The 12,551-nt window shown below is 38.7% G+C and overlaps 1 protein-coding gene across 2 annotated transcripts in view; it reads left to right on the top strand.

The window, feature by feature from the left end:
• Positions 1 to 12,551, top strand: part of sema4bb (sema domain, immunoglobulin domain (Ig), transmembrane domain (TM) and short cytoplasmic domain, (semaphorin) 4Bb) — a 71,096-nt gene that overhangs the window by 37,196 nt on the left and 21,349 nt on the right. For both annotated transcript variants that reach the window (XM_054770216.1, XM_054770215.1), the window contains exons 3-4: positions 10,841 to 11,001; positions 11,849 to 11,911. In XM_054770216.1, the coding sequence (XP_054626191.1) occupies positions 10,841 to 11,001; positions 11,849 to 11,911 (224 nt within the window). The remainder of the gene's footprint in view (positions 1 to 10,840; positions 11,002 to 11,848; positions 11,912 to 12,551) is intronic.

Here is a 12,551-nt window from a genome sequence, read left to right as displayed (position 1 = left end):
GGCACATTCTAAAAACGCAAATGAACAGGAAAACTAAAACAACAACAGCAAAAATGGAAGAAAGAGCAGCAATTTTACAGGAATAAAGATAAAATACTGTATTAGCAGAATAAAGTTATAATATTAAGAGGAAAAATATTACACTAAAATATGTTTTTTTGTTGTAATATTATGAGAAACAAACAAAACAAAGACTAAAGTTGCAATTTTTGTGAAAAAAGTTCTAACATTGCAATAATCAGGTGAAAATATTTTGAAAATAAAGACATAATATTCCAAGAAAAAAGGTACGAGAAGAAAGTTGAAATATTTGTAAAAACAAAATGAAAAAGCAAGCAAAAAATGTAAGGAGGAAAAAGGTCATACTACTAGTCCGCTATGTCACCGATCACACAAAGCTGAGATGCCTGTTTTTTCTTTAAATATAAAAAACGTCTACATGGGTTGATTTAGAAAACGTAAAAGTGACTGCTGCATACTTAAATTTGTCAGTATGCGACCCTCTGTGGAAAACGTTTGGACACCCCTGATCTAAAATATAAAGTCTTCCCAAAAGAGACGGGGCTAGTATACTGTAGCTGCTCAGTGGAATCGAGCATTATGTCTTCCATTTGGCGTAATGGCTAGTGTCCCAATATTTCTGCCCATATATCGGCGGCTGTGACGTCTTAACATCCACCATCTTAGTGGGTTGCACATTCCTAAAGATGGTTTGTGCTTCTTGCTAAGTGCACTCCCTAGAAGCAGCCGTGTGATTAAGGTCTAAGTGCTAACACAGCATACAGACCCACTAACTTTATGTGTGTGTATTTGGAGAAGCTCCTGATGAGTTATGCAGTATCTTACAAAGTAAGCAGCATGAGCAGCGGTCAGGCGTCGCTGGTTTTAACGTCGCATGCTGATGGTTTTCTCCACGCGCCCCTCAAACAGCTGGAAGCTTTTAGCGTTGAACCGCACCGCCTCCACCGCTCACTTCCTGTCGTCATACTAAATACGTATACTGCTTTAGTGATACAGTACATCCTATTAACTCAGCTGGGAGGCCTTCTCACTTATGAATCTGAGCAAAGATAAAAACTGACTATGTAGTCCTGCAGAGTGGAAAAACATAAATTGAAAATATTTGCTTGTTTGTTAAACCATATTGTGGTACAACCATATTGTCGCAAGCATCAGTTTGTGCAGTTTTGCACAATAGAAATAAACACTTGTTGAAGCAGGGGCTGCACACTCACAAAAATGTATGTATCATACATATTAACTCATTCAATCCCAGACGTTTTTCGAAAGACAACCCCTTCAGTACCGGACAGTTTAGACGATCTTGACTGACCTTTCAAGGCACACTGAAAATTATGTTCTATGACTATATAAACATGGAACCTACCAAAAGAAAGATTAGAGTCCCATTTTTCATCAGGAATAAAAAAGTTTGTTTCTACCTTTTACTGTTCTTTTAGTAATCAGCAGTAGAACAAGTTTCAGCAAAACATCAGGTCCCGACTAGAAAAGGGAGAAAAGCAGCTTTTTGTGAAAAGCATAACTTTCACTTTGACACAAATATTTATTGCTTTTGACAGCTCAAATATCTAAACAACAATACCAACATAAACAACACAAAAAGGGGTTGCTTTACATCAAAATAACCACTTATTTACAAATATAACACCATGAACTATTTACAATTTTCACATTTGGAAATATGTGTGTGCATGCTCGCTACACTCCTCCATGCTCTCTCATTTCCTCCTTCCTGTCATGTGTGTTTTTTCTCTGCCGAGCTCTTATCTAATGCGCTTCTGCCACCTTGTGGCCGTTTTTATGGCTTAAAATTGCCTTTGGTGCAAAAAAAACTTAAAGGACGTATAAATACGTTGTTGGGATCGTCTGTTTGGGTTCATAAAACGCATAACTACGTCTTTGGCATTGAATGAGTTCATCATAACTACCATACGGCTTTAAAGAAATAAAGAGAAAGACTCAAAATAATCCACAAAGTTAAAGCCCCTGTACACACCTCTCTCAGGCACAAGCATAAGTGCATCCTCCTGCCGTTATAAAAATGAACCAACGATCCAAAAAGTCAAAGCCCATGGTACACTCAGTCATTTGCTCATGCACAGGCACATGCACACGCACAGCATACGTATCATACAATTCATGCAATTTCTTCACCCGCCAGTTATTGATGATAACCGCCATCCGGCATTAAATAAACAAGTCAAACCCCCTGTTCGCCTCGCTCACACACGAGCACGTGCACATCCTACGTATGTGTCATGTAATGAATGTGTTCGCTCTTCCTGCCAGTTGCTAACGATAACTGCCAACTTCCATGACAGAATAAACATAAAGAATCCACAAGCCCGTGGTACGCTCGCTCATTTGATCATGCACTAACACACGCACACACATACTGTAGAATATGTATGATATCGTTCATGCAATCGCTTCTCCTGGCAGTTATTCGTGATAACTCTCATCCGGCAGTCAGTAAATAAACAGAAAGACTCAAAACCCCCTGCACACCTCACCCACACATGAGCACATGCGTGTCCGACGTATGTGTCATTTAATGAATGTGTTCCTCCGACCAGTCATTAACGGTAACGGCCATCTTGCATTATAAAATAAACAGAGACTCAAAACACTCCACAAAGTCAAAGAGCATGGTGTGCTTTGACGCACTCATTTGCTCATGCACTAGTACTTTCTCACACACAGCATCTGTATCATGCAATTGCTTCTCCCGCCAGTTGTTTATGATAACTGCCTCCTTGCATTATAGAAATAAAGGAAATGAATCAAAATAATCCACAAAGTTAGTAAATTGCAGCGATACAACATTGTATAGAGCAGTGTGCGTGGGCGCCACAGATGAAATGTACACTACATCAGTTTGGCCTTGAGGGAAGGAAAGCAAATCCGCTATTGAGAATAGTTGACTGGTGTCTTTGTGCAGTACTAGCATCTTTTCCAGAATTCAGCCTCTCAGCAAATTCAATTTTGGCAGCCTATTCATTCAGAAAATAATAATAATAAAAAGACACATGAATAAAAGATGGCAGTAGCAAGTCATATCTCAGGATTTGAGGGAGCAGCTGCTTGGCGGTGAAAGAACACAATGAGCATGTGCAAAAGAGGCTGCGGTACAAATAAAACTTGTGTGATGGAGTCTCAACTCTCCAAATATATTTGACTGTCTTCCTGCATAGAAAGAGGCTTGCATCTGTATACTGACTTAAAACACGCATATGACTTTTGGCCCCAGCTAACTCAAGCATCTTGGTTTGGATAGTATAAAATGATGCATGGAAGTTGAACATCAACGGGCAGTGTGGTGATAAAAGGAGTCACCTGACCTTTGACTTCAGCTCCAGTGACGGGCTATATCGTTGAAGATGATTCTTCCTCGCACACATGGCAATAATCCCTGAAGCTTTCAAGAAGATTAGGGTGAGAGTTATGACCTGTAGAGTGCTGATAACGAACCCCAGAGGCTAAATCGAATATAGCATCTTTGCTTTGCAGGGACTACGACCCAAATCGTTAGTGGTGTAGCTTCCTTGAAAATACGCCTTGGGAAGTGGTTGCAGAAAAACAACATCTGTACGCAAACTGCCACATTTTTGCAGCATTAAGTACATTTTTGGATACGTCTTCATTCACAGCCCAGTGTGTTCGTGTGCGCTGCATGTGTCATGTTCTGGCGCAGTTTGCACACACTAAGGAATCAGCACATGCAGACACATGCAGCTGCATCATACTCCAGATGTTTTGTATTGTTTAGTAGTACTTCGGGCGGGGCGCCTGAAGAGGCTCCTACAAGGCCTGGTTGTAACTATGTTACAGATTTAGTTAATGCTGCACGAGGAAAGTCACGGGGCAACTGGTACTGGTCTTGTAAGTGGACATTAAAATGACAGCCAAAGAAGGATAGCAATGCTTTTAATACGAGATCCATTTAATTTTCCAATATGTTTATTATTGTGCTTGTAGTTTGCAGTGCTTTGAATCATTCTGAGAGCTGTTTCTATTGATCGGACTCATCCATGTTAATAATTAATAATAAATATTACAAATAATTATTAATAATAATTCATAAAGTAACAGTCCAAACCTGGCTGCAATGTGTCAGATTAAATTGAATGAAATGTGATATTTAACATTAGATATACAAATCTCTTGAAAGTCGTCCATCCATTAATGCAAATAATATTTTAAAAAATGATTAAAAATATGTAAATAAATAGTATATAAAAAATAGAGACGTACATACAATATATTGAAATGTGATATACTGTTTACAAATTATTTTAAAAATTATTTGAAAAAATACAGTGTAATACAATACAATGTGGCAATGGATATATGTTTACTTTTTAATGTATAATGTTGAATGTATTTTTGTGTGAATATGTTTATTTGTTTTTTAATAATGATTTAATACATACATATTTACACATATTATAGAAAGTATATACTAGTACTAATGTACTAGTTGTATAAATACTATTTATTGTGTTAATTACGTTTTACATAGATATATTTATTTTAGGATTTGTCTTTTTTATAATTTTGAAAAATAGTTTTTGATTGTATAGAATTTGTAATTTCTTTGTATATTGTTTTGTGTGTTTATTTACTTGGTATTATTTTTCTATATTTAAAATTCAATTTCATATTTAAATATTTGATATTTTAGTTTTATTTGGATGAATGGCTGGATTGTATTGAATTGTTAGCAGATTAGAGATTATAACCATGTTTTGTTCTATCAATCTATCTATCTATATTTCTATTTTGGTGCATGCCAACTATAGGAATGTTGTGTAGCAGAAAGAGCACATGCATTGAAAATGTGTCAATCGTATTGACTTGTGTGCCCATCACAGTGAGTGATGGCTGTACCTTGCAGAAAGCCGAGAAGAAGCACATCCTGGCAGCATCTACAATAGTAGTGGTATTACGGAGCAAAAAAAGATGCCTATGCTAAAAAAACATGAAAGTCAAGTGGAATGTGTGCACTTGATGAGGAGTAAATGGAGGAAGTTAAGCTGTAGTAAAAACACAAAGAAGATGAAGTCAGTGCATACCTTTCCAGCTGACAACAAGGCCCTGACACACATGTCATGCACAACTCTGTCATTAGTGTCTCTTTAGGTGTCAGTCTGGTTGGCACGCACTGCAGTGGTGGTCTACCCGGGCTGGCTGTTTGTCACAATCCGGCGGCTTTAGTGGTATGCAAGCGACTTATTCCAACATGCAGCCAGTCTAATTCCCTCAGTCACAACACAAAACAGGCATGCCCGCGCTCGCCTGACGGGCGACGCCTTGTCACGGTGAGATGGCGAGGAGTCAGAGGCGAAGCTAAAACTAGTATACGCACGGGAAGTCGTCTCGTGTGAAGGAATCTCAAGGAAATATGGCGTTTAGGACGCTGTTGATGGACAGATGAGGAAACATGAGGCATATACAAGGGGGTCACCATGGCAGCCGGAGCTTGGCAATTCAATGAGGTGATGATTGAAGCACTTTAAAGTGGCAGATGTGCAGTTTACTTTTAAAATCACTGCTTTAAAACATGCATTTGTTTACGAGGAAAGTAGCCAATCAAATGTACGAAACACAGAGAACCCGTCTGTAAGGCAACATGAGAGGTGTCTTGGCTGGTCAACTACAAGGCATTGGTTCCAAGTACTACCTCCAAAAAGTTGCAAGTATATTGCAAGTATATCGCCATTTTTGCTCCCTCCGCTTGCCATCACGATATGTGTACAGTGGTGTGAAAAAGTGTTTGCCCCCTTTCTGATTTCTTATTTTTTGCATGTTTGTTCCACTTCATCAAAAATTTTAATATTAGTCAATGACAACACAGCTGAACACAAAATGCAGTTTTTAAATGAAACTTTTGGCCGTTTTTGCACAGTGTCTTTCTTACAGTGGAGTCACTTTAACTGAAGCAAGTGAGGCCTGCAGTTCTTTGGATGTTGTGGGGTCTTTTGTGACCTCTTGGATGAGTCGTCGCTTCACTGTTCGGGTAATTTTGGTTGGCCAGCCACTCCATTTGTGGATAATGGCTCTCACTGTAGTTCGCTGGACTCCCAAAGCTTTAGAAGTATCTTTGTAACCTTTTACAGACTAATAGATCTCAATTCATCTTGGTTAAGTTATGTTTTAACGGGGGGCGGGGGGGGGGCAATCACTTTTTCACATACGACACATTTTTTCACCCTTAATAATAAAAACTTTCATTAAAAACTGCATTTTCTGTCCAGTTGTGTTGTCATTCACTAATATTTAAATTTGTTTGATGATCTGAAACATTTATATGCTCAAAAAAGGTTCAGTGACCTTTTATAGTCAGTATAGTTTGCTTTTAAAAAGTATTTTTGAAGTTCAAAAATTCATGTATAAGTTGAGCAAACAATAAATGTAGTGAAATACTTATTATTTGTAACATATTTTTGCGAGGCTCATGATGGCATGCTTGGATGTGTTTGGTGCGGAAGAACTAGAACAGAGATGCTGATCCAGCATGGCCTAACAAGAAAATTTGCAAGTACATAGTCTAAAAGCTTGTAATAAAGAAAGGGCGAGCGCCAACTCCATATTTTATTTTCTTACCGATATGTTCCACTTCCTGTAGCCTGTTGATCCCAGTACGTTTTGTCTCTTTAGTGTCCTTAGCAACCTGTGGCTAGTTCAACATGCTAGTGCTGACAGTGTTGATGATAAGAGGGCTCCAGTGAACATGAGGAGAGGTTAAGAGCTCAGGTTGGCAAGCATCTGATGAAACAAGTTAGTTGATGGATGGAAGCTGTGAAGTGGCCTATCTGAGTGTGTGTGTGTGTGTGTGTGTGTGTGTGTGCGTGTGCCACATATGCTACAAGCATGTTCAAACCACAAATGACCTCTTAAAGACACAGTTATTGATTATGTGGGTCAGCCTCAACCAAAGGAGATGTTACAACAACCTCTCAACGTTGCCATAGTTACCCACTTTAAAAGGCCCATTCCTACACTTACTTTCAGAGTTCAGCTTTCATGACTGTGGCCTCCTCTCCGTGTAGTGCTATTGTCTGACACTGACGTATGGTAGGGTTTTAATATGCCACGGGGGACCGTCAGGCCCGTATATGTCCTGCCATGAGTGGGGTTTGGTACGTCTCTCGCTTGAAAGGTTTTAAACTCATTTGATATTATTTTCTGTTATTTTACTTTATTTCATTCACTTGCATTTTATACAGTTTCCTTTATTTTTTGTATTTGATATATTTGAAGCTGATTTTTAATATTCTTTAAAGTGTTTGATTGAAGCTTCTTTTATTTATTTTTAAAATTCATTTATATTCTTTTTCATATATTTTTTTTTATTTATTTTTGCCAGCCTCCAGCTCATTTAAGTTTTAAACTAATACTATGTTTAAGTACTAATTAGAAGCTAATTAAAACTTCGTGCAGTTTTATTTATTTTTGGGGGTTAATACATCTAATTTGACATGTTTTTAAAAAATAATATTTTTTTATCATATTTATCATATGTATTTTTTATCATTTATAATATCATTTATAATTTGTATCAGATTTATTTTTATTTATTCAATTATATTGTATTTTTATTTATTATACTGTTATATTTATATTTTATATTATATTTTTGTAAAAAAAAAATTATTTGGTCAATTTTTATTTATTTATTTGTACTTTTTGACAGCATCAATCTCAATGATTTGACATGTAATGTTTTAAAGTAGTTAGTTGACGCTGATTGAAGTGTCTACTACTTTCATCCATCTTCTATGCCGCTTATCCTCACGAGGGTCGCGCGGGTATGCTGGAGCCTATCCCAGCTGACTTTGGGCAAGAGGCGGGGTACACCCTGGACTGGTCGCCAGCCAATCGCAGGGCACATATCTATATGTGCCCTGCGTTGCCTATAGACAAACAACCATTCACGCTAGAGTCGCCCATTAACCTAACATGCATGTTTTTGAGGAAACCGGAGTACCCGGAGAAAACCCACGCGCGGGCAGAACATGCAAACGCCACACAGAGATGCCCAACGGAGATTCGAACTCAGATCTTTCCGACCACTAGGCCACCGTGCGGCTAGTGTCTACTATTTTATATTTTATATTGTTTTTGTATTTTTTAGATTATAGTTAATGCTGGGGTTTTTTGTTGTCTCCATCAATCTCATTTGAGATTTTTGTAGATTTTTAATACAATTTAAAAAAGTGTGTTTATTGTATATCTGCATTAATCAGTTTTTACAAGTTTCAAACTTATTTATAGTATATTATTTTATTTATGTTTTTCCTGTTCTAACCTAACCAAATAGGAAGTATTTTTTTATTGCATCCCCGCCAATGACGTTAATGACAGTCTCTGCATTGACTCCGGATGTTGCAGCATTTTCATCAGAGTGAGCGCTCCCCTTACTTTCGGAAGATGTGGACAGCTGGATCTCCCCGTCTGTCTCTTGAGAGGAAGCTGAGCAGATCTTGCCAAAGTGCTTTGAGTGTGAATGAAGCAGAGGCATAGTATGGAAGTTTTAAGTTGTGCGTTGCAAACGTTTATTTACCGTTTAGCGGCCCGGGGAGACACCCAGCAAACAGCTGGTGTCTTTTCTTACCTTCAAATTCATGTGGCTGAATTTACAAGGGAAAAGAAGCCTGTAAAAAAGTTTAACTGCAGCAAATATTTGTGTTTCCGAGCCAGTAATCTTATTTGGATACGCAAATGGAGACCGTGACCTCCGGCATTTTGTCACAGGGAGCATGTCATGTTTTACTGTACTTGGAATGCGACACAAAAGGTAAACATTTACAAATTAATTTGGGGGGGAAGGAAGTATGTAAACCTTTTGGTGGAGATGACGGTAGTTGATGACGTTCGCCAGTGGGATCCAGCAGAGGGCGCTGTTTGAAAAAATAGCTAGTTTTTTTTTTGTTTTTTTCTTTCCTGTACATTTTTTATGTTTAGTGCAGTGTTCTTTTTTTAAACTCATTTGCGTTCTCATTTTGTGTCTCCTTTCTCTGCTATGTAGGGCAACACATCCCTGTTATTCTTTGAAACGCCAAATTTCCTATAGTCGCCGGGGGCATGATATACAAAAATAATAACTGCAGGGCTGATGAGCACACAGCCAAAAACAGTCATTAACAGCTGTGACGTAGTTTTTATTAACTCCACAAGGTGGCAGTAGCTGCATTTGACATATCGTGAGTGGTCAGCGTCCAGCAGCTTCACCTAGCTCTGCATGCGCTTTACAGTGTTGGTTGCACTGCTCAACAGTTGGTTTGAAACTCGTGCATGTTACACTTGGACAAATCAGGGTTATCTGGAGCCTGACTTGACTTTTATATTGTTATGAGTGTGAGATGAGACACTTTTTTTATGCTAATGCAACGCAAGCATACATGTGCATGTTCAATCAGCAGCGCATCACGGCTGCTAATTGATGCAAGAGGGAGGGTGCTCATTTGCTGAGTGTTTGAATGAAGACTGGTGTACAGAAGAGGACAGGAGGCTTTTAAACCACCTACAGGCACAGCAGATGAGCATTTTTAACAAAGTAGCCTCTATTTATGTGATGAAGCGTATTAAAGGAAAACTGCACTTTTGGGGGGAATTTTGCCATCATCCACAGCTCTTATGTGAGACATGAACACACGTCTTTCTCTTTTTCTGTACATTCTAAAAGATATTAAAAACAGATAAAAAGAGACAGGTGATTACTGCACGTAATGGGACACACCTACAGTATGTCGCCTACAAAGACTGCTATTAAAACACCTCCAAGAAGGATTTATGGTTTTATATACATATTGTGACCATGTAGTAACAGGTACATTCATGATAACGTGTAATACTTACAGTATTTTGCCCTATTTTGGTCCTTTTAAGCATTACTGGAAGTTCCTTCCTGGGCGCATTGATTTCACATAGCAACAGAGAAACGAACGCCCACAGCTAGCATTCATTTCTCCAAACTCAAAAGCCAAAACACAGCAGCAGTGGCAGCAGCTCCAATATGTAGCCTTACCTTTTGGTGGCGGCCCGAGGCGTTGTGATCGCGGCACGGACATGCTGCGGGTGAGTGTGCGGTGAGGCTAATCGCTAGCCGGCTAGTAGCTAGCCAACTAGTAGCTAGCTGGTGTGGTGTGGCAAGGTGTCAATACGCCAGTAACAATGTTAATGTTAATAATAATAATCACAATGTCGCTGTAGCTTGGTTAATATGAACATTGAACCTTCACATTATGTGTAAATAGAGCGTTGTTGGCGCTTTTTGGAGTTTTCTTCAGAAGGCTTCATAGGTGGAATCAGGGGTTCCCATTATGTGCATTCTTAGCTGTGTCTTTCTATAGCTGTTTTTATATCTTTGGAACGCACAGAAAAGAGAGACATATGTGTTCATGTCTCACATAAGGATTGTGGATGATGGGGCAAAATTCCCCAAAAACATGCAGTTTTCCTTTAAAGTGCTTATCCTACAGTGAAGTTTGGGCAGAGAAGAATGTTGCATTCGCTGCCATTAGTTGGACTTGTTACAAGCAAATCTTGGCAAACAGGAATGTTTGACTGTGAGCCATGTCAGGCCGACTGACTGTTGAAGCAACACGAAAAGTAACGATGCCTTCTTTCCAAAAAGAGACACATAAAGCACCATAAACACCTGCTTCTTACGACATGCCAGGATTATCACGTCTAATAATTTCTCACCCTGGTTAAGTGGCCGCGTGTGTGCATTTGCAGCGCTCGCAACACCGGGCCATGCATTAGTCTGTTAACTTTGTAATAACACAGCGTTGCGTGCACGTGTGTCCTCCAGATGCTAAGGAGAGATCGGCCAAGAGGTTCTCAGCCGAGGGCGTCTTCAATTACACCTCTCTGCTGCTCAGCCAGGAGGATGACATGCTGTATGTGGGGGCCAGGGAGACACTGTTTGCCCTCAGCCTCTCTGATATCAGCAGGACCAAGCTGCAGAAGAACGTGAGTGGAGGTTTTTTTCCCCATACAATATCATGGCCATGACATTCATCTGTCCATTTCCATAATGTGACCTGCATTTGAACCAAGCTACAATGACATTCTTATTAGTATTGTTATTAATATTGTCACGCCGAAGAACTACGTAGCTGTGTGTTCATGTCTCACATAAGGATTATGGATGATGGGCAAAATTCCAAAACAAGTGTAATATTTCTTTAAGGGCACAAAACATGGATTAGCTGTTAAGTAGCATTTTAACATGAACTTGCATAAAAGTGTAAAAAGAAGTGAGCCAGTGCTGATAGTAAAGCCTAAAACGGCAAAACACTGTCTTAAACATTGGCGGTGTAACATGTCATAGATTGTAACATTGTCACAGAAGTGTAGCAAGAAGTTAAGCACTGTAAACATTTAAAAAATGCTAATTGTTGCCATCATTAGCCTTTGTGAACTGTGCAGGCATTGCCTTATCTAAAATTTTTGTGCAAGTCAAGCTGAGAATGATTATATTGTAATTTGTTATTATTTGGAAATAACATAGGACATTGGGTTAAACTGACATGTTTTCTTAACGCTCATTGAAGTGTAAAAATAAGTTAGCCACTGTTCATTTTCATACGTAAAAACAATAGTTGCCACTTTAGAAGCCAGGACACTTTCCTACATTGCAATACGTTACATTTCCTGTTCTGTGGTTGTCATCACACTTTTTAGCGTCATCACTGGTGCGCACACAAAAGTCCAAAAAATCTAAAACAGTCATTTTTTTGGTCAATATTTTTGATAAGATATGCAGTATTGTGTATTGGTGTTGCCTTATTATATTGTCTTGCTCTTTTGCCTTCAGCTGACTTGGGCGACTCCTCTTGGAAAGAGAGAGGAGTGCAGCTTCAAAGGAAAGAACCTGGAGGTGAGATGCACTAATGTTGAAAGATGCAAAAAGATTAAAAAAAAAAAAAACAGCAATTTTTTGTGTGGTGGTAAAGGTAAATAGTTTGGCTACAGTGTGATTCATTTTCTGCCCTCCCTTCCAACAGACGATTAAGAAGGAGAGAAGTGAAGGAGAGAAGGAAATGCTAACTTAACAGACATTTTACCAAATAGTATAGTTCGGATTTTTTGACATGAGGTTGTATGACACCCCCATCAGCAGTGTAGTACATCAACCGTGGCTTACAAAACTAGCAAAATAGCTGCCCTAAATTGTTGATTCAAGTTCCTATTTTTATGACAATTAATAAAAATGTCACAGGCGTTTATTTATACGCCAAAAGTTTCGTCTTTAAACAGAAATATTAAGGACTTTTTTGGTTCAATTCTAAAACTACTAACGCCACTGTGTAACCCCAACAAAGTAACATTGCCATCGACTGGCCTGCCGTGTGTATTGCAGCTGTCTAATGTCTGGCCTTTTCTATTATGTATTTGCGCGTTATGACAGGAAATGTAATAAAAGGTTACAAAAAAAAGAGGTGCAATGTTGAACATTACAAGATATGACACAGATATTAATATTAATAACGTTTGCCTGCCTTATGTAGTGTAGTGGT

Source organism: Dunckerocampus dactyliophorus, chromosome 3 (genome assembly GCF_027744805.1).
Source record: "Dunckerocampus dactyliophorus isolate RoL2022-P2 chromosome 3, RoL_Ddac_1.1, whole genome shotgun sequence".
NCBI lineage: Eukaryota > Metazoa > Chordata > Actinopteri > Syngnathiformes > Syngnathidae > Dunckerocampus > Dunckerocampus dactyliophorus.
Note: the sequence above shows the minus strand (reverse complement) of the source record. Positions and strands in the feature narration are given on the sequence as shown.